General features: G+C 37.6%; 1 protein-coding gene across 1 annotated transcript in view; it reads left to right on the top strand.

Annotated features, from left to right (window-relative positions):
• MTMR4 (myotubularin related protein 4) overlaps window positions 1-21,699 on the top strand; it is a 1,011,266-nt gene that overhangs the window by 796,241 nt on the left and 193,326 nt on the right. Inside the window, exons 16-17 of the mRNA XM_044054156.1 lie at window positions 11,664-11,849; window positions 19,746-19,916. Of these exons, the coding sequence (XP_043910091.1) occupies window positions 11,664-11,849; window positions 19,746-19,916 (357 nt within the window). The remainder of the gene's footprint in view (window positions 1-11,663; window positions 11,850-19,745; window positions 19,917-21,699) is intronic.

The following is a 21,699-nucleotide window of genomic DNA, read 5'->3' as shown; positions in this document are numbered from 1 at the left end:
TAGATGTTCCAGTCCTTCATTTTGATTGGATGTATATTATGTTATTGATGATAATGTGAGCAAAGTGAGTATTATTCTTCCATTTTCATTTAATTCTCAAGACCAATAACAGGTGGCGCTGTTCTCAATGATGTAGTATCCAAAGTAAATAGAAGCATTCATGAACACTCCAAATATTAAATCTTCGAAGAAATTTGTAAATGTAACTTTCTATTCATTACAATGCTATGCAGGTATGATGGATCTTTACCTGCATAATCTAAATAATGCCGCTTAAAATTATGGAATTATAATAAGTATCCTTCAACTAAATTATATCACATTTCAAAAAGTACAACCAATGCCTGTTTCAGATGTTATCTCTAAAATACCAAAGTCTTGCCAAAAACAGAAAAGCGTGTGGATAGAACAGCAACGCTAACTGTTCACTTTCCAATCTCTTTCAAGAAAAGGCAACATCCAATCCTATCTTGTTATCTCAGGATTAATTTGCATGTAATCAACTCTATGCTTCTGTTTCCCGCCTTTATTGAGTATGTAAATTAGATGTTCCAGTCCTTCATTTTGATTGAATGTATATTGTGTTATTGATGGTAATGTGAGCGCAAAGTAAGTATTACTCTTCCATTTTCCTTTAATTCTCAAGACCAATAACCGGTGACGCTGTTCTAAATGATGTAGCATCCATAAGTAAATAGAAGCATTCATAAACGCTCCAAATATTAAATCTTCGAAGAAATTTGTGAATATAATTTTCTGTTCATTACAATGCTATGCAGGTATGATGGATCTATACCAGCTTAGTCAAAATAATGCCACTTAAATTATGGAGTTAAAATAAGTATCCTTCAACTGAATTGTATCACATTTCGAAAAATACAACCAATGCCTGCCTCTCTAAAATACCAGGGTCTTGCCAAAAACAGGAAAACATGTGGATAGAACAGCAACACTAACTGTTCACTTTCTAATCTCTTTCAAGCAAATGAGGGAAATTACTTCCCTTTTTTAAAATATTTTAGTTCTTTCAACAACAGCAAAGACTTTGATTTTGTCACAGAGAGTGGCTTCAACATGTGTTAAACCATTGGTAGCATGATCTTATTTTTCATTTAATCATTAATGTAAAAGTTCATTCCTTTTACCAATAAAAAATATATAAATTGTGAGAAAAATGATGTTCGATAAGCAAGCAGTATAATATCCTTTAACAATGTCTAGAATAAATTTGGCCGTAATCAGGTAAAATTCACTTGTTACTATCATCAGACAAAATTCAAATTGCAGGTTTGTCATAGATGGCGCAATAGTTTTGTTGTTATATACTTTTTCTGTTTTTAAATATGAAAATAACTATCATTATATTCTCTTCATTCCTTAATATAAGGATGTATTCCTTTTATTAATAAAGATGTGAAGAAGATGGTGTTGGCCAATAAGCGGGTAATGAAATGTCCTTTGACAAAAGTTGGAAAATGACTTTGGTCTCAGTCAGATGATGTTCACATAGTATTGTCTTTGTCAGTTAACTTTAAAGTTGTAAATTTATAGATGACACAATGGATTAACTACACTTTTGATCTTCTGTTCTTTAAAACAGGTTTAAGCTGGACTATGCTATTTAAACCAGGGGGTTGATCTGCCCTCAGGTTAATAATCCATTTTGTTTCTTTCAGCTCTGTCAAGGTCTCAATGTCCCCTTTGCATGGACCAGAGAAAGCTCTATCAATGACTTTAAATAGAAACTTGTGATTTTTATTAATAACAACATGTTGTGCCAACGCATTATGTATTTCCTTGTTCTTAATATCCAGTTGATGTCTCTGTACCCTTCTTTTGAAGCATTGGTTAGTTTTTCCTATATAGAATGATGTACAAACCTCACAGGTAGCTAAATATACAACATCCGAGGTTTTACATGTTGCTTTGATGTTAAAAATATAGTCTTTCCCTGTAACCGGATGTGTGACATGGTTGCTGTCATCTATCACACAACAGATATTACAATTCCCACATTTTATTGTTCCTTTCCGTCATATTATTGTATTTGGTGTCTGGATGTTAGTACATAATAATCTTTTCATATTTTCTTGTTTTTGAAACAGAATCTAGGTCTCTCTCCAGCTATAGCTTTTAGATGTGCGTCTTGTGTAAGCATTGGCCAAAATTGATTAATTATCTTAGTAATCTGAGCATTATCTGAACTGTATGTTAGAGATAATCTCACAAAAGGTATCATTTGATTCAACATAATTTTGTCTTATGTTCCCATTGGATTGTAGGTCTTTCTCCTTATAACCACGGGCCTTCAAGTTGTTACGCAAGAAATTTATTTCTTTAATTCTATTTTCTTCTCTATTGCAACGTTTGTGAATCCTATTTGTTTCATTCTTCATCATGATCTTGGTTACATATCTCGGATGCATGCTACTTCTATGTAAGTAATGATTTCTTCAAGTATTCTTTCTGTATAAATCAAAAATCAGGAAGTCTTGATCACTCAAACTGATACGAACATCTAAAAAATTGATGTTAGATCTAAATATTCAGAAGAGAATGTAAGATGCGAAGTAGTTTGATCTAAGTATGTATAAAATCTTGTAAATTGTTCTCCATCTCCTTTCCATAGGATAAACAAATCGTCTACAAATCAACCGTAGAATAAGATGTATTTTTTCCACGGATTATTACTACTAAGGACAAAGTGTTGTTCCCAACCTACTAGAACTAAATTGGAATAACTATTTGCACAGGGGGTGCCCATCGCAACCCCCCATTTTTGTAAATAACAGCTATTACCATAAGTAAAGTAGTTGTTCTCCAATATTAGTTCCAGCATATCACAAATAGTTCTGGTTTCACTGGCTGAGATCGTACTGATAAGTGCTTGTCTCACTGTCTCAATACCAATGTAATTTGGAATACTAGTGAAAAGACTGTTTATATCTAGAGTTGTCAGTAATAAATCTTCTTTATCAACTACATCATTCATAGCACCATTCAATGTTTCTAGAAAATCATCAGTATCCCTTAGCACAGAAGTGAAGGAGCTTAAGATCTGTTTCAATTCCTTCTCTACATATAAGAATAAGTTTTCAGTAGCCCATCCCCGTCCTGAGATAATTGGACGTAGGGGAGGGTCTGTTAAATTCTTATGTATTTTTGGCAGACCATTGATGATTGGAATAGTTGGTTTAGGAATAACTAAAAACTCATAAGTTCATTTCTATTTGTCTATGTAATACCATATCTTGTAAATATGAATTGATCCTGTTGATTGCTTTAGTTATTTCAAAATGCAAAACTTCAGTATAGGTTTTGGAATCCTGTAACATCGTCAGCATTTTGTTCACATACCATGACATATTCAGCATCACTGCTGCACCTCCGTTATCAGCTGGTCTGAGTGAGATCAAATGGTTATGTTGTAAACTTGAGATAGCTGTTTTTTCCTCAGAAGTGACATTGCAATAATGTCTAGTATCTGGATCTAATCTCAATTTCTCAACTTCATTAGTGAAAGTCTTACAAATAGATCTACTGCTGGATGTCCAACTGGAACAAAAGTGCTTGGTTTCCTCAGTATAGTCCTATCTGTTGTTTGATTTCCAAAAATGTGCTTTAAGGTGACATTTCATCCGAAATATTTCACATCCAGGACAAATTCATCTAGAGATGATTTAAATGAAGGGATGAATGTTGAACCTTTTTGTAAAACTGAGAGTTTCGATGGTGTAATATCATGTTTGGAAAGGTTAACTACCAATGATTCCTCTCCTTGAATGGTTTCTTCCTTTTTCGGTCTTGACTTGGTAGTCGTTGTCCTCTGAACTGATGTTGTTTCAAAAAAATTGGTAAGGTGGTATTAGGTGGTAAATGTGAACCATTTCTCTTAGGTATGGTTCCTGTAGCTGATACCCCTGAAATATCACTATTATTATCATTATTTATTGCAGCTTCTTGATTATCCTGTGGTAATAATGTATTTCGTTGTTCATCTGGCATGGTATTAGAGCTAGAACTACTATCCATAGGCAAATCTTTTCTCTTGTTGGTTATCAACTGTGGTCTCTCTTCATTCGATGTACCTTGTTTGGGCCATTCAAAGATTCTTCCTTGTTTAAAATCATTAACATCTCTGTTTAGTTTTTTTATTTTCTGCTCTTTAATCTTAGATTCATATATATTAAGATTAAATTCTAATGTCTCTAACTTCTTAATTTGTTGATTGGATAATGTCATTGACTCTAATTCACTTTGTTTATCCTTTATTATCTGAGCAATCCTCTCTTCTTCTGGTTTAAAATAATCCAATAGTAATCTTATATATTTGAAGCTGGTTTCTATATTTATTGCTTGCCAGCTTGCCAAAAGTCCTGGATATTGATTGCCATAGCTGGGCATGCATTTGACTCGCTTCCCCTTGGGATGACTTGACAGTGTATGCAGGCTTCCAAGTGGTATCTCTGCCACATTAATCTTTTTAGTTTAAATGCCACAGATTCGAGTTCTTGAAAGATGGTATCAAAACCAGCATTATTGCATTCTTCACCAGCTTCATCCAATATAATGGATTCATTATTATCAAAATGAAGATTTAATAGTGGATTCACAAAATTACCAGTCTCTTCAGGGTTAGATCCATGTAAAAAATCCAAGCTGGCATGGTTAGACCTTGTTCTATTCATGTTATCGTTAGACATAAGCATTGGGAGAAAAAAAACAACTTGCAAATGAATAAATAACTCCCAAACGCTAAAGGTGGTCTGTCACAAAAACAGCATAGACTTTGATTTTGTCACAGAGAGTGGCTTAAACATGTGTTAAACCATTGGTAGCATGATCTTATTTTTCATTTAATCATTAATTTAGTTGAAGGATACTTATTGTTACTCCATAATTTTAAGTGGCATTATTTAGATTATGCAGGTAAAGATCCATCATACCTGCATAGCATTGTAATGAATAGAAAGTTATATTCACAAATTTCTTCGAAGATTTAATATTTGGAGTGTTCATGAATGTTTCTATTTACTTTGGATACTACATCATTGAGAACAGCGCCACCTGTTACTGGTCTTGAGAATTAAAGGAAAATGGAAGAATAATGCTCACTTTGCTCACATTATCATCTATAACATAATATACATCCAATCAAAATGAAGGAACATCTAATTTACATACTCAGTAAAGGCGGGAAACAGAAGCATAGAGCTGATTATATGCAAATTAATCTTGAGATGACAAGATAGGATTGGATGTTGCCAAGTATTCACCAATGGTGATTGGTCAAATAGTATAGAATTTCATATTATAAAAGGAAATGGAAGTCCCTAGTGTCTTATACGATCTGAGGAAGACAACAGTCGAAAGCGCTTATTGGATATCTTCAAGGGACAGTTTTGTGCTTTTTTATTTTTCATTTTATTTTCAAGTCGAAGTTTTATTCGTATTAAAGGACTGCATTTTAATTGGAACACTTGTGGATTTCGTTGATTGGCCATCTTTGGGTGGATTTTCTGTCTCTTTTCTGCTAATATTGACTGTTTTTGTGACAGACCACCTTTAGCGTTTGGGAGTTATTTATTCATTTGCATAGTTATAAATTTGGTTCTTTCAGTGTGGTGCTACACTCTGTGCAGCAAGGCCTATTATCAGTATAGCAAATCATAACCATAGACGTTACAGTTTAGCAGCTGCTCATCTTGGACTCCCTCCATTACTGTTGGGAACATGACTTTATGGCATTTCATTTGCTGTGCAGAGAACCCGACTATAAATGTATTATTTGTGATAGAGAGTGAGCGTTTTAACTTGAAGTTTAGACTGATGAAGTACAATTGTTTAATTGACTGGGAAGAGCAAGCATTACACTGCATCTACACATTTTATTATGACTGTGGGGAAGTGTGAGTGAGTGATCTGTCTGCACCCAACTCCACAAATAAAGTCAATGTTCTAGACATTTAAAAATGTGATTATAAATACGTTACCCTGAAGGATGCCAACGGATTACAATTTGTTACAAACATTGTACCGTTAAATATCTAAGGTACCAACACGAAGAAATAGGTTTACTGAAATGCATATTTGGGTTTCGATCACCTAGGCAGTGAAATATGATAGCAGTAAAGCCTATTTCTAAATTATAGTATAGAGATTGGAACTGTTACAACCTTGTTAAAATGCTGTATTGTTAAATGAGACAAGTATTAAAACATGTCAGTAGATTTGCTAGAAAAGGATGTTTGATATGACTGATAGTGATGATATTGTGTGATTGCTTTAATAACCATGAAAGGTATGTTAAGTATGTATTTTCTTTCTGTCCAATTCCCCTCTTCTCTACCCGTGTGCTTTAAGATTGTGCAGTGTTATACCCGGGGATTGCAGCCTGTATTTACAGCCTGTATTTAAGATAATCAAAGGACTTTATAGGAAAGTGTTCCCAAATAAGTGAAAGTTGAAGATGGTGGTCTTGTTCATAGAATCATGGAAGGGTGATGTCAGTTTATATGTTGTTTCCTGTGTATTGCTTGTAATTGTTGTAGGTTTATTATGAAAAAAACCTCTGGCTGTAAAGGTTATGTTGATGTGTAATTTCTCCATCAGCCCCTAACAAGATTATGTAATAAGCTTCCACTTAATCTGAAGTCTTTAGGGATTAACTCCATCCAAAAATAATTTTGACCTGGCTCCATGGCATTGATGAATGGAGCTGACTGTGAACCAGATGACTGGTGTTCAATTAGCAGCTCAGATTCTACAGCAACCAGGGTGGGGTGTTTGACGGGTTACCCGTCTTGGGGGACAGTTGAAAGTTTTTGCTTGTGGCCAGAGTGTTTTTTTGGTAGAGAGCAGGAAGAATTTCCTGCTTGATAACCAGGTCATTGTTCAATGGCTTTAGGTTGGGGCTTGAGTAGGTGTGGTGATGACCTAGTGATGCACATAAGTCACAGGTAACACCCCTCATCGGTTAGGAATTCCATTCCCTTACTTTATTAAAATCCCCACTTCTGGACCACATATATGATGCCTGCCTTCAGACTCTCTCTCTAACCTTGCATGTGAATTTGTTCATTGCTGCAGTTTCCAGAGTTTTCTTTTCTTGTTAAATAATAATTAGTAGACACAAATAAGATTATTATGAGGCCCCTACCTAACAAGAGTTTGAAGGGCCACTGTAAATGTCAATTAATGCATCCATTTTGCAACATGTTTAGGTTAAGAAAATCCCATTTAGGAATTGTCCACTTGCATTCCTTGTCCAGTCATTGTAATCCAAAGCACTGTGTCCTTTATCAGACTAATATGTTAGTAGTATAATATGCTGTCAACACTTGTAAACCAAGTTACATCTGCTAGTGTAGTTGTGTACTCTTGGGAAACTTGCCATTTCATTCATCGACCAAGCCTGTTGTTTTTTTCTTTCACAGTTTACCATATGTTCTGACAACAGTTTAGTTGCTACATTATGGTCAATCTTCAACAATCTTCCTTCAGTAACTCTGTATGTATGGTTTTCAGCTTTGAAAGCTAATCTAAGCATTGTGCAGCCATTTACAATTAGGGTTAATTTCTGGAACCTCTTATCATAGTCATCAGCTTTTTCTCTTACAGTGGTATGACAGCAGGATCTATGCGAGTTGAGCATCCTTAGTGGGTCCAGACAAAACAACTTCCTTTTGTGTGTGTGTGTGTGTGTGTGTGTGTGTGTGTGTGTGTGTGTGTGTGTGTGTGTGTGTGTGTATACACGTGTTTTCATATAGGAAGCTTCACTACAGAAACCGTCTCTAGTTCAGCTTAATGGAAAGGGAGTCTTTCATTTGGGGTGGGGGGTAGAGGGCAAGCAAGGGTCAGTCACCTTGCCTTGTGTGTATTGCTGCTTAGGAGAAGAAAACACTATTAAAAGTGCAATCCCATCAATTTTACAATTCTTAACTGCTCAAGACTCTGTCTTTCTTGATATGATGCCCTGTGGAAGTAAGACTGCTCACATTAGCAGGTACAGAGATGTCATTTCACTGTGTTTGCATAAATGGTGTTGAACATATTTTCAGTAGTGAATAGTGGTAATAATTTATTTGTGCAGTCCTTGTATGCACTGACTTGATACGCATTGATTGAAATATAAAGACGTAAAAAGTAGAAACAATATTAGAAAGAATTCTTGTGGGTTATCCCGAAGTGAGTAACATAGTAAGACTTTTTTTAATTTTTTTTCCAAGAGGAATAGTGATGTTGCTGCTGAGACCCTAGAACTAATGACCCCAATAGTAATTTAGCAATATGGATTTATTTCAGCATCTATTTAAAGTCATCTCTTTCAGCTTATTCCTGTCTGCTTATCTTTGTATCAGTGCTAAAAACTGAGGGTCTGCTGCTATATCTGATAAGATGTTCTTCGTGTTTCACTGTTGCAGTCATCACCTGTGGGTTATCCCTGCTGAGATAGCCCTCAGCCGGCCCGAATACCAAAGTCAATGTTTTTCTGCATCAGCTGCTGTCGCTTGCTGCCTGACATAAGTGCTATAAAGGAAGGCAGCCAACGCCATTGCATCAGTCTTTCTTGCCATGGAGTCTGTAGCAGAAGCAGTTCACAAGTGGTTGAATTTACAGCTGAAAATGTCTAAAGCTAAAATACTCCGTTGGGGATCCTGTTTTCTTGCACTAACTGATGTCCTAAAAAGTTAACAATGGTCTCGTCTCTGGAAAGCAGATACCACACTGAGACTTCCATTCATACTGTGTACTTGTTTAGGCCCAGACCACGACATCCCCAGTTGCCGGTTCTATGCCCTCTTTAACGCGAGAAGCATTCGGCGTAGAGCTCTTATTGTATCCAGGTATTTTCGTCTTCCGTCTTGCATATAATGGTATATAGCCATTATATTGAGTATGTAATTTAATTAAAATTTCTTGTCCAGAGCAATCCTTACGTGCTGGTTCGTTTTTTTGGATACTATTGTTTTTTTGGGGCCATGCACGTTGTCCTGCGTGCGTGTACTTTTTGTTTCAAGTCATTATAGAGTACAACACACCTTTTGGCATGTACCTCACAAGACATCTACAACAACTGGAAAGGCCACAGAAATACCTCACAAAGAGGATTACCAGCATCAAACATATGCCCTACGTAGACAGTCTCAAAAAACTCAAGCTTTTCTCCATCGCATATCGCCTACTCAGAGGCGATCTCTGCCTAACATACAAAGCTATGTCAAACCCAGAGCTGTTGGACATGCTCCACTAACTACTAACGATGTGGACATCCTACAAAAGGCCCTCACTGAGACAGATGACTGGTTTCAAAGCCATGGCCTCAAGCTCAATGTTAAAAAGTACATTGTCATCCTTTTTGGTAAAAACTCTGTACCCATGAACTACCACATAGGCGGTAGTCTACTTAACACCGAAAGTGTGATAAGAGACCTTGAGACACAGGTGAATAGTAGTCTCTCCTTTTATAATCACATTACCACAGTAGTCAGGAAATTCTTCTACATGGCACATCTCATCACAAAAAGTTTCTCATCCAGTTAAAAAGGTCATTGTTCCCCTCTGCTCATCACTCAGGCTCATTATAGAGTACCCAAAAAAACGAGCCAGCACGTAAGGATTGCTCTGGACAAGAAATTTTAATTAAATTACACACTCAATATAATGGCTATATACCATTATAGAAGCAAACCGGTTTCGGCTCAAACCAAGCCTTTGTCAATGCAAAAGATCAAAATAGTTGAAAAGTCTCACCACCATTTTGGTCCTGTATTTATACTCCTTATCTTAAAGAGACATGAACCATTATTACCAAAACATACTTCCAAATTTGAAAAAATATATAGAAAAAAGGAACAACCATTGAAACATATATATTAAAAAATATATATCTCATAGTGTATATAGATATACCTATATATTTATAACATTGTAAGGGAAATATGAGAAATAAAAATATAGATATAATACATTTTAATTAAATATTTCCCTTAATAAATAATATTCAATGTGTCCCAAATTGAACATTATAGAAAAATGTTTGAAAGAAATTTTTAATGGAACATGAAAATTATGTCCACTAAAGTGTATCATGTCAGTACGTCCTACAAACCTATATATGTATTGTTTATCATATCCTAACTATTCTGATATGTTTAGTCCGGGTCTAAATAAACCCCCCAGTTTTATGATCCACTTATTTTCCATTTGGTTGAGTTTCCTGTCCAACCAGCTTTAAAACGTCTGTGTGATACTATCCTATCTATGATTACAAATTTGAAAACAGCAGATGGGTGTTCCATTGTGTGTTTAGACAATGCATTAGTAATGCGTTTATTTCTTATAGCACTCATGTGTTCACCTATTCTGAATTTCACTGGCCTAGATGTCTGTCCAATGTAAAAAGCAGGACAGGTACATGTGGCCAAATAAACAACCCAATCCGAACTGCAGTTAGCAAAAATTCTGATGTCAAAAATTTTTGAGGTGTTTTTGCTTGTAAATTCTGTTGTTTATATTATGTGTTGACAGGCAGTACAATGACCACAAGGAAAACAGCCTGTTAATATATCCCCAAGTAGAGTCATTTGTTGTGGAAGGCTGGGAATATATCTTTTGTAATGGGTGAAATATGAATTCATATTCCGTCCTCTTCGATATGAGAGCAAACATTGATCAGACAACATCCTATTAAGGATTTCATGTGATAAAAGAATCCCCCAGTGCTGGTTGATAATATCCCTAAATTGGTCAGTATTGGTGCCATAAGTGGTAACTAACCGTAAAGATTGATTAGTTTGTTGCACCAAAGAAGCCCTGTCCTCTGATTTGTATTGCAACAATTCCGTGCGTGTTAACCTGTTGGTTTGTTCCAAAACATTTGAAAGGTGTTGGGGATTATAGCCACGTTTGAAAAACCTGTTAGATAGGTCAAGGCTAGAATTGGAATATTCTTGTTCAGAAGAGCAGATCCGTCTGATTCTCATAAATTGAGATTTTGGGATGTTGCGGATGATGTGGCGTGGGTGGGAGCTCTGAGCATGTAATAATGTGTTGTATTCCGGAAATTTGCGATGAACAGAAGTAGCCAAGGTATTGTCCGAAAGTCTGGTGACGTTAACATCCAGAAACACAATATTAGAATGCTCAATATTAGCAGTAAAATTAATACCAAAGGAGTTGTTATTCAAATAAGACACAAACTGAGATAACCCTTCCCTATCACCATGCCAGGCGTTCCTTCGTTGAAGGTTGTGCGTTAGGCCCGGCATGCCAGCATGTAAAACTCTACTGCCAATCATTAGCGGACCAGAGTTCCGCTGTGGCGACCCCTAACCAGGAAAAGCCAAAAGACACAAACAAACAAATTCTCTCTGCATCTAGCTGTAACAGAAACAGATTTCTGGAAGTTGATTGGCTTTTGATTCTGCTCCTTGGGTACACGAATTTAGTGTTCAGAAGTGTATATATTCACATTTGCCATCGTAATGTATATTTTGATCTGTCCTCTACTCAGTTCATTGAGATGTCATTGATGTGCTGTGCGTGAATCTGGATCATGTCTGAGAAACAATGAAAGTGTTCCATTTTGTGTTGACTGACTTTCTGTAAATGGCATTTTCTTGTTTGTGTAATATTTTGCCTCACCCCCTTTTTTAATCCAGGGTTTCCAGGTGCTAGTGGAAACAGAGTGGTTGGATTTTGGTCACAAGTTTGGAGATCGCTGTGGTCACCAGGAAAATCTGGAAGATCAGCATGAACAATGCCCAGTGTTCCTGCAGTGGCTAGACTGTGTTCATCAGTTAATGAAACAGTTTCCTTGCCTTTTTGAATTTAATGAGGCTTTTCTGGTAAGTAGTTAGTTTTGATTATGTTTTAGACACATCATTGTAAATTGTATACTTTTTGTGCGTCTGCTCTTTTAATGTGTTGTTTTTCCCCATCCCTCACTTTTAAAGGGAAACTGTGCTCTTGATTGTTAACTTTACCCAGATTTTTTTCCTTTCTCTATAATATCACATTGATGCAGTTTAATGCCCATTGATAAAGGAATGTGCGTCAGCCTGCACAGCATTGGCTAAATGTGACACTTTCTGTAGTTTACTGTGTTGGTTAACAGTCTCAGCTTACATCCTGAGACTTCTTGCTGAGGTTATTGGAGTGCTGTAAAGCACGTCACAAAAAAAATGAAATGCTTTCCCAAAAATTTTTTTGAGAAATCTTTGTGCAAAACAAAGATGAGTTCCCTGAAAATATTATACAAGTATGCATGATCAAATTTTGGCTATTGAGGTATTGTTTTTTTTATCCATATAATTTAAAAATGTTACGGATAATATGAAATAACAAAATTACGTTTTCTCAGCTCTTTGAAGTTTTCAATGTGAGTAAAAGATGAATCAGTGGAGCTGCTAGCCTTACATGGGAATTTTTAACACCCAGGCAAGAATGTGTGAGAAGGTCTGGAAATCACTTAGGAAGTGGAAGTTTTGAAAGCTTCCAAAATTAGCTGATTTTATATGGCAGAATATTTAAATGTGCTTTGTGCAGACTGTTAAGGCTATGGGCTGTAGTTCCTGTGGAATTAAGTTTGATTTCCAGTCCTTATTTGTATACTATGTGACATTTAGCAAGTCACTTAACTGAACAGTGCTCCAGGGCAACTGGAATTTGGGTTAAGCTCCACAATGGCCCCTGAACTGCAAGCCTAGTAATTGTTTATGAACAAGCAAGGCTTTTAGTACCTTTATACTTGGCACACATTGGAGTGTTTCAGTAGAAGGAGACACCTACTCAGTTTCTAGAGACGATCTGAGAAGCCAGGGACTTGCATCATAGCATTTTCATTGTAGCTAAACTCAGAAGAAAATCCCCATTTATGTCTAGGTTGTGTTTTATTTTGGGATATAAATTACATTGGAGGAACAATGTAAATGGTCTAAATCATTTCAGTGTGGCAGTGTCTATGGCTGTTTTGAGGTATAACAAATGTAGTTAAGACTTGGAAGTGATTCTTATACATTGGTGTGGCAGAGACTATCGGGATTAAATACAAGCGTGCATATCTTTTCTCATTAGTAGAGCACAAAGTGTAGGATAGCGTGATAACATTTTCAGTTTGTGGCTGCAGTTTCCTTTAATGGTATGCAGAAATTGAGAGATGGAGACTGATTGGGGAGGCGAAGCAAATATTTTGCTTAGGTTGGTTCCATTTTGTATTAGTTTTTTAGTTTGCAGTCTGGATTTTGATACAGTCCTAATGTAAAATTTCTGTCATCAAAATGATGTTTTTGTTTTGTATGTGTATACTGATTTATATGTAATAAGTGAAGCCAGGGATGGTTTCAAGTTTTAGTGTGCCTCTAGTTTTTTACTGTGTGTGTGTGTGGGGGGGGGTGGCAAAAGAAAGCAGGGGAAATAATGAGATGTCCTGTTTAGAGATGTTGTCGTTGTGTCTTTCGGCTTTTCCCTGTTAGGGATCGCCACAGCGGAACTCCGGTCCGCTAATGATTGGCAGTAGATTTTTATGTGCCAAGTTGCCAGCCCTGACGCACAACCTTCAACGAAGGTACGCCCATTCACGCATGTCTCCACACAGAAGACGCTTTAGCTGAGAACCGAACAGGACAACGTCTTACTGTGAGGTGACAACGCTACCGCAGCACCACCACCGCAGTTACTTTTGTTAAAAAGACAAGCTTTGGTAGTCTCCTTTTCACTTTAAGGTTGAGATAGGGAGACAGCTTTTGAAGTACTTGCAGAGAAATTTAATTTGGATAAAGGTACTGATAAACTGATTCACATACATAATATGTTTACTAAGGGAGGATAATGAAGTATTTTTTTAACAATTTCTAGGGATGTGCGGTTTCTGTGGAGAGAGATGCTGCTGAATTTGAGCAAGTATGCATGGATATGTAGGAGAAACCATTCTAAATGTCTGGATCTCACTCTTGTATTGCATCTCTAAAGCCTGTTTGGGTGAGAAGACATGTACCTTGTTAATAATGAGGGATTCAAGTAGTGCATAATGCTTTGTTCATTGCCTACAAAAGATTTACAGCACATCTTTACCTGATCAACCTTGGGCAATCTGCTTCATTCCAGTTCCTTGGATTACTATGGCAGAAGAATTAAAGCACATTCCATTGGTCAACAGCTTACCCACACAAAACTGAACAAGTAGTTTGTAGAAGAAACTTTAGTGCAGTGTAATATTTTTTCAACGAAGAACCACTAACAGATACAGAAATGTTTGTCACATCCTAGGGACTAGCTGTTATTGGCACTGTGTCCACAAGCACTGGGTTTAGATGGAAAAAAACTTGTATTCAGGTGTGGCATAATTTACTGTCCACAAATAGAGTAATAATTCCAGGGAAAACTGCTCAGCCAAAGTGCAAGATTAAAGCAGTAGTAGTGGTTAAAACATTCTCATTTCTTAGTAAGATGTTTGTGAAAAGAAGTAGGGCTGTCAGTCTGTTTACCTACTGTTTGTGAGCAAGTCACTTAACCATACTGTGGTATACTGCTCCTGAAAAGAGGTGTACTCATGCCTTGCAGGTTTATCTGACTAACAAAAGATATAAGTAGATTAAATTAAAATAGACAATGAAAATAGACAGCTGAAGTGAGTCAAACATAAATTGACTTCAGGACATTGTTGCCAGCCATATCTTTGAGAAAAGAACATCCACATGGCTCTCTTGAATTTGAGATTCTGATAGAGAAGATGTAGCAAAAGTAGAGATGTAAACAGTAGTGTTTAAACTTCATAGGTGGTTGTTATGAGCCTGTTTTGACGAGTTGCGAAAATTATTGGTAGCAGAAGTACTAGACGTCTAAAAATATAGTGTGTGTAAAAGCAACAAAGGAGCGACCACTGCAAAAAAGTCACTGAGACAAAAAAAAGTCACTGAATCCTTTACCATAAAACGCTTTATTGAAGCAAAACGAACCATAAAATGTGGTAAGCACTTTCGCATAGAGCTTCCTCAGACCAACAATGTTGTTGTTACTTGGTTTTATTACGTCTAAAAATATGTTTTAGAGAAACTTGTAGACAGTTGTGAAACTTCATAAAATGTGCAAGCACTTGCAGCCCAGGGGTTGGATCACTCGTCTAGTAAACTAGGGGAGTGGAGCTCATATCTCATGAAGGCCTCTGCTTGTCCTTTCAGCATTTCAGTCCGGGCACTCCTTTACTGTGCCTTTACATGAGGAGGACCACAATTATTCATCTAGTGGCAGTAGGCATTTACCTGATCTGTCTGAGCTGGGAAGCACACAAAAGGTATTTTTTGCACTTCCCTTACATACTGTGACGTACTTCAGCAGTTGCAGAAAGAAACTGCACTGTCTGCTTCTGCTTTAAGTAGTTAATTGCACTGTATTACATTATATTTGTTAGTTTTAGGGCCATTGCAGGTAGTTTGCCTGGGCTTGTTACAGCTGGGCTTCAGACCAGCTATTCTACATTAAGGTGTTTTCTGTACCCTTGTGGCAGAAGCGTGCTGATCTAACCTGTGTGAAGTGGGGGGATTGCTAGTGGAAGGCTTATTGTGTGCTTTCCTGATTGGTAGTTAGCTTAAAACTCGTTTCCCTTTGCTCATATTTAAACCTCACTTTTGCGAGATACTGCTCTTTGTGAAGCGGCATTTAGCATTGCCATGTATAGATACAAAACCCTAGAAGCTCAGTTTTCCCTAAACAGCTGTCACAAAGTATAGGTCCCTCTTGTAGTCTTAGCTCTACCAACAAATTAACCTGTTTCCTTCCCTAATAAAACATGCAACAAGAGCCTGTTATTTTGGGCGGGCAGTTTACCATCATCTCTCTATCCAGCCTGATAGACATGGGATCCCGAGGCAGTGTAGCAATTGTGTTATGTATACTGACAACCACCTACTCCTGAAACAAACATGTTTTGTGAGAAATGTAGTTACAGTATAAAATTGGAGGCAAGACTCTCACATAAGGACAAATCAAATGCCAAACAGGTTGTCAGCATGCGAGCACACATACACTTCCCATACTAAGTAAGAAAACGACACAGAAACCCACATATGCGGAGGTACTCTGTAGTAACTTACCAAAAGATTAAAGGCCTCCCAAACAGAAACCACTTACATACATAACATTGCAAAAAAAAAAACCACATTGCATAATTACACAGACACACTTCCCATACTAAGTAAGGGCACAACACAGAAACCCACATATGTGGGAGGTACTCTTTAGTAACTTACCAAAAGATCAGAGACCTCCCAGACTGAAACCACTTACATACATAACGTTGCAAAAAAAACAACCACATCACATAGTTACACACACACACACACACACACACACACACACACACACACACACACACAGTCTCAACAAATAAGCCCATAAGGTGTAATATCACAAAACCTAATGTGTTTATCATAGGTGACTCCATTGTGAGACACATGGATGTTCCCTTGCCAGGTTGGATTAGGAGCAAGTTACGGTTAGCTGCCGGTCGGGTGCCAGGATCAGTCAGGTCACTCAACCACAAGTACCAGTATGACTCTGTGATGGTCCATGTGTGGGGGGTTGTGAATGACTTGAGATGCATCTCACTGGACTATATGGAGAGAGGCATGACTGAGCTGTCAGATTGTATCACAGGCGAGTACAAGCCTAGCCTTAAGCAGCATTCTGCCTTCTCCAACTATAGTACCACAGTACAAACAAAAAATGATCGACTGTAACAATTGGCTTAGCTTCTGGTGTCAGTCCAAGGGGATCCAATATCTGTCAGCATGGGAAAGCATGGTCGACAGGCCTTGCTGCTTTGCCAGAGATGGTCTGCACCTCTATCTCCTGTAGGGTTTCAGATACTGGAAAAGGCATTAGCCACCTCTGTTGTGCTATTTTTAGGCAGTGTTAAAGTAACCAACCTCCCAACATAACAAAATCTCATACGTTCAGACCACAAACTGAGCATGCAAGTAGGAAGTGTATACATCTTCAGTGAGGATAAGTACACCTTGAGACAGGTAAAATAGTTTGGCTTTCTTGAGCTACTCCTAGTCCAGTTAATTATAGGCAAAGACCCATACCACATCATAGCTAGCTATAGGTCCCCACTATGAAAAGGGAAAGCATACCGCATACCTGGACTTACTGGGGTCACTTGCCATACAACTCAGCACCTTACTCTGTTTCCCAATCAATGATTGGATAATTAAAATCGTACACGACCACAAACATGCTAGCTCAGAGGTTTCTTGGACTTTATCAATGCAAATGCTCTGGACTTAGTACTCACTAACATGGGAGAGCATTTTAGCTATATTTTGGTGCAAGGAGATTTATAATCACAAAAAAAAAGCTTTCTGAAACTGCAAAAAATGTGTTTACTGTTGCGTCATTATTCTTGTGACATCCCAAAGGTTGTCAAGTGACAATGGAGAGGAATTGAGCAATTAAGAGATAAAGGATATGGCTGAGGTTTCAACAGTAGTTGCCTACAGTAGGTCAGTGGTCTTATAAAAAGACACAACCGGATTGTAGAGCATGTTACTGGAATGCTACTCTAATCTTGAGCTCTTGGGTTGAAATGTCTGCTACATGTTGTACTTATGGATACAGGCCATATTTAGACAATACTACTTGTATTTTTAGGGTAATTTGAGTGGGTAGGGCAGTGCATCTCTACACAGCTCATTTACTGAAGCAGAATGATTAATGCTCAGTCAGGATTCATGGAGCCTTATGTAAGCATTTGCATCCTACAGGTAAGTGATACAAGACTGGGGTAGGGTGTAGTGTAAATGATCTGCCTGTGCAGCAAAAAAAAGGTATTTGAGTATTTGGGCCTTATTTTTTGGTTACTTTATATTTGGGCCTTATTTTTTTGGTTATTTGTTTGTATTTGGGCCTTGTTTTTTGGTTGTTTGTATTTGGGCCTTATTTTTTGGTTATTTGTTTGTATTTGGGCACTTTTTTTTCCCATTCTTTTCGTGTATTTGAGTTTTCATTGGACAAGATGGCATAGTGGTCTTTGAGACATGAAAGTGTATGTGCACCATGCGAGACTTGGTTTCCTACGTACATGGGAATAGTGCCAGATTTTTGTGGATGACACTACTGCTGCCCAACATCAGAAGTGGCCAACAGGGCAGATTAAGGCCCTGAGTAAAATGGATGCAGCTAGTAAGGGTGTAGAGTCTATTAGTTGAAAAAGCAGCAGAGGTGTTCAGCATCCCTCTGCATTAAGTCAGAATGAATGCCTTTCTCTGAAGTGAGAGCGGACTGTAAAATATATGAATAGAGAATGTGGCATCTCCAAGAAAGGAGAAATTCTTAGACTTGCAGGGAAAGGGAATATTTTTAAATACCTGAACTAGTTTAATTTGTAGTGTGCTGCATTGGAGGAAATTGCTGAGGACTCTAGGATTTTCTGATTCTTCAGAGATCAAAAGTCTAAACCAAACAATTAGGTGATTGACAAGACAGCCTGTATCCAGATGATGATGATTTTGAAGTGGAGGATATCAGTCTTCATCATGCTTAACAAAAAGGAAGTAAGCAGCTAGAAAGAGTCTGTGAAGAAGTTAGTGACAAAATTTTGTTACTGCAAGGTGGGTATGTTCCCAAAGGACATATGGGAGGCATTGTTCCCAGAGCTGATCTATTAAGTAGAGATTTCGAGGCAGTGGAAATATTTGATGCTTCCTAAGAACTCTCTCAGATGAGCATAAATGTAAATGTTGCATTTGTTTGTTCCTCGGGATGAGTGGTGAACATTAAACTCCATGGATATATTACTCCGTGGATATATTAAGTATGCTTTCTTACAAATAGTTAAATTGTCTAGTGACATCTGCATTTGGTCTCCATGTGAGAAAAATATGCAGGGATGATGTGGAAGCTTATAATACTGTTGTGGGAATTTGGAGTCATTTACTTCCTGCACTGTGTGTGCATTTGTGACAAGTCACCAGCACTTATGGTATTCAACTAAGTATGTACAGTAGCTAGATAGATGGTCCTGACAGTGATGTAAATGGACCAAGTTCATCTAGTAGCCTGGATGTTGGGAGTACCTGGGGGGAGGAATGTTGGTTACTATGCACAGGCAATGCTGGTCTTGCTACAGAAGTGCCACATGGGGGAAGGCCCAATGGTGCACTCATACACAGGGATTTGGGGTACAAGCCTAGAAAATAGATGCATGCACTCCACCTGAGTGTAGTATGTGTGGAAATGTGCATTCATAAACAGCTTGTTGTAGTCAAGCATTGCACAGTGCCTTCCTTCTGACAGGAAGAAGACTGTTTGCATGAAGAAGTGCCACCACTTCCAGGATCGCTACTGTGGCAAGGAGTGTAGCTAAGGAAGTCATGACAAGAAATTTTCCATAGCTTTATCAGTGTCTGCATTATTCTTGGTAAATCGAGTAGCAGAAGTAATGGTCTTGATTTTTTTTTTTTTTAAAGAAAGGAACACACCAACACACAGGTAGTTTTTTAGTGCTTTAAATATGAAGACTAAGATCCATTTTCCAGTGTGTCTAATTGTCTATTTTTTCCGATGTATGTATTTCCTTTGATTTCTCAGTGTGATGTATATGGTAATTGACAGAATTTTTAGTTAAAGCAAGCACTTAAAATTACACTGCTCAAAGCTTTTTTGGAGCCTGTATATGTTTATGCCTTGTGTCCATTTTAAATCTTGGTAGTAGAGAGAATTGGAAGCATTTTTTTTTCTTTCAGGTGAAGCTTGTGCAACACACCTACTCTTGTCTGTATGGAACCTTCCTGTGTAACAATCTTTGTGAGCGGGAGCAGGCAAATGTCTACAAACGCACTTGTTCAGTGTGGTCCTTGCTGAGAACAGGAAATAAGAACTTTCAGAACTTCCTTTATATCCCAGGCAATGAGACTGTAAGTTTTGTCAGAGATTTATCAACTCTGTTCCTGTACTTCTGATTTAATTGACTCCTGATGACAACAAATCTGAGGCACCTTATTGCTTATGAATTTTCCCAGCAGTTTTTTTGTCTTTCTGTGGACATCAGCTCCAGTTATGATGGAGTGGTGCTTGCTAAGAGTTCCATCATTGAGTATCCTTTTCACTTGTGGGATTCTTGCATGTAGAAACCGGGAGATGTATTTTTCCAGTTTTGGTGATTCTCCACCCCCAACGAGGGTCCGTGGAAATATCAACAAACTAATTTGAACAAAGTACTAATTAAGTAAATTATAAATGTACGTAGGGGCACCTGTCAGCTTTTTTAAGTCAGTGGCTGTTAAGTAACTGTCTGCGGAAACCTTTGTTGGGAGAAAGTATGGCATGTAAAGCTTTCAGCTTATCATTTCCCAGTGTTTTTATTCCATTTGTTAAAGATAATTAAGGGGGGAGAACTGAGAGTGAAATGGCTCTGAGCACACAAGTGCTCCTGTATTACAGTCTAGTGTAAAAGTTGCAGGGCTTGCATAGTGTTTATTATTTAAACCTCCTGCAGCCAGAATTCTTACAGAATTGCCAATCGTGTGGTGTGTGCCTGAATTAGTTTAGTGAGGAATTATTGTTAGCAGCTTAAGCCAGTAGTAATAGTGCTTTGTTGTCCATAGTGGTGCATGTTATCTCAGCTTGCATGCATGTGAAGAGAGAAGAGAACGTGGGAATAACACTTGATTACACCACATTGCAGGGTGCAGATATGAAGGGTGGAGGTATAGACTGCAACTTGAAGTGGTCAATTCAGAAATGTGGCAAAAAATACTGCCAGTGAGTAGTAATGGGATCTTGACTCTTTTAATGCACTGCATAGACATTTGATCACTGTAGTTTTGCTGGAGGATTCAATGATACTGAAAGAGTGGGAAGAAATGTGAATTTACATATATAGATGGAGAGAGGGGAACAGCTCCTTGGGGCTAGTTTCAAAATCTGGGTAGACTTAATAGCTTGACTGTCTTTTTTATGGCTTCACTGCATGTATTTGAAGGTTTTGGGCTTGCTGTTTAGCATGCATTTCTTTGAAGACAGTTGCAGAGAGTGTAATGATGTGAGTCTCTGCACTGCATTATTTATGAGATGTGATGAGTCAGTGTTTAGAATACTCTTCATAAAAATTTTAAATTCTGCTTAGTCATATCAGTTTTTGGTAAGAAGTCAGGCGACTGTCATCATAGCTTCCGTCTCTGCAGGAAAAGGAGAATTATACCTCACTAAGTTATGAGTAGTCATAAATTGTTCATTTATTACTACTGCACACATCTTTGGTGGGATGGGAATTATCATTTTATATCAGTATTTTATCTGCTGTAGCTGATAATGTCTTTAGTGTGAGTCAGAGATACTGTTTTGAAATGGTTATTGCTTGATCTTTGTTTCATTGTCTGACCTTTGATCAGAAAATTCATGCTATCAGTAATTTCAGATAACAACAATGTAGTAAAGGAAAGGAAAATGAGATTAACAACACTGGGTATTTGCAGAGACAAAAGTAAGTGGTGGTGAAAAGAAAGAAAAGTGAAGGTGATGACGATAAAACAACTTTGTGCAGAGTAGATACTGAACAATGAAGGTGAGGGGTGGGAGGTTGGCTTAATAGTTATGGTGCTTACCTTAGAAGCACAAGGTGTACAAGGTTTGATTCTCACATGGGGTAATTGGTTAGACTTAAAATGGCCCATGAGGGCAGTTAGCCTAGTACTAATC

Source organism: Protopterus annectens, chromosome 13.part0 (assembly GCF_019279795.1).
Source record: "Protopterus annectens isolate FY-2018-M chromosome 13.part0, PAN1.0, whole genome shotgun sequence".
Taxonomy (NCBI): domain Eukaryota; kingdom Metazoa; phylum Chordata; order Ceratodontiformes; family Protopteridae; genus Protopterus; species Protopterus annectens.
Note: the sequence above shows the minus strand (reverse complement) of the source record. Positions and strands in the feature narration are given on the sequence as shown.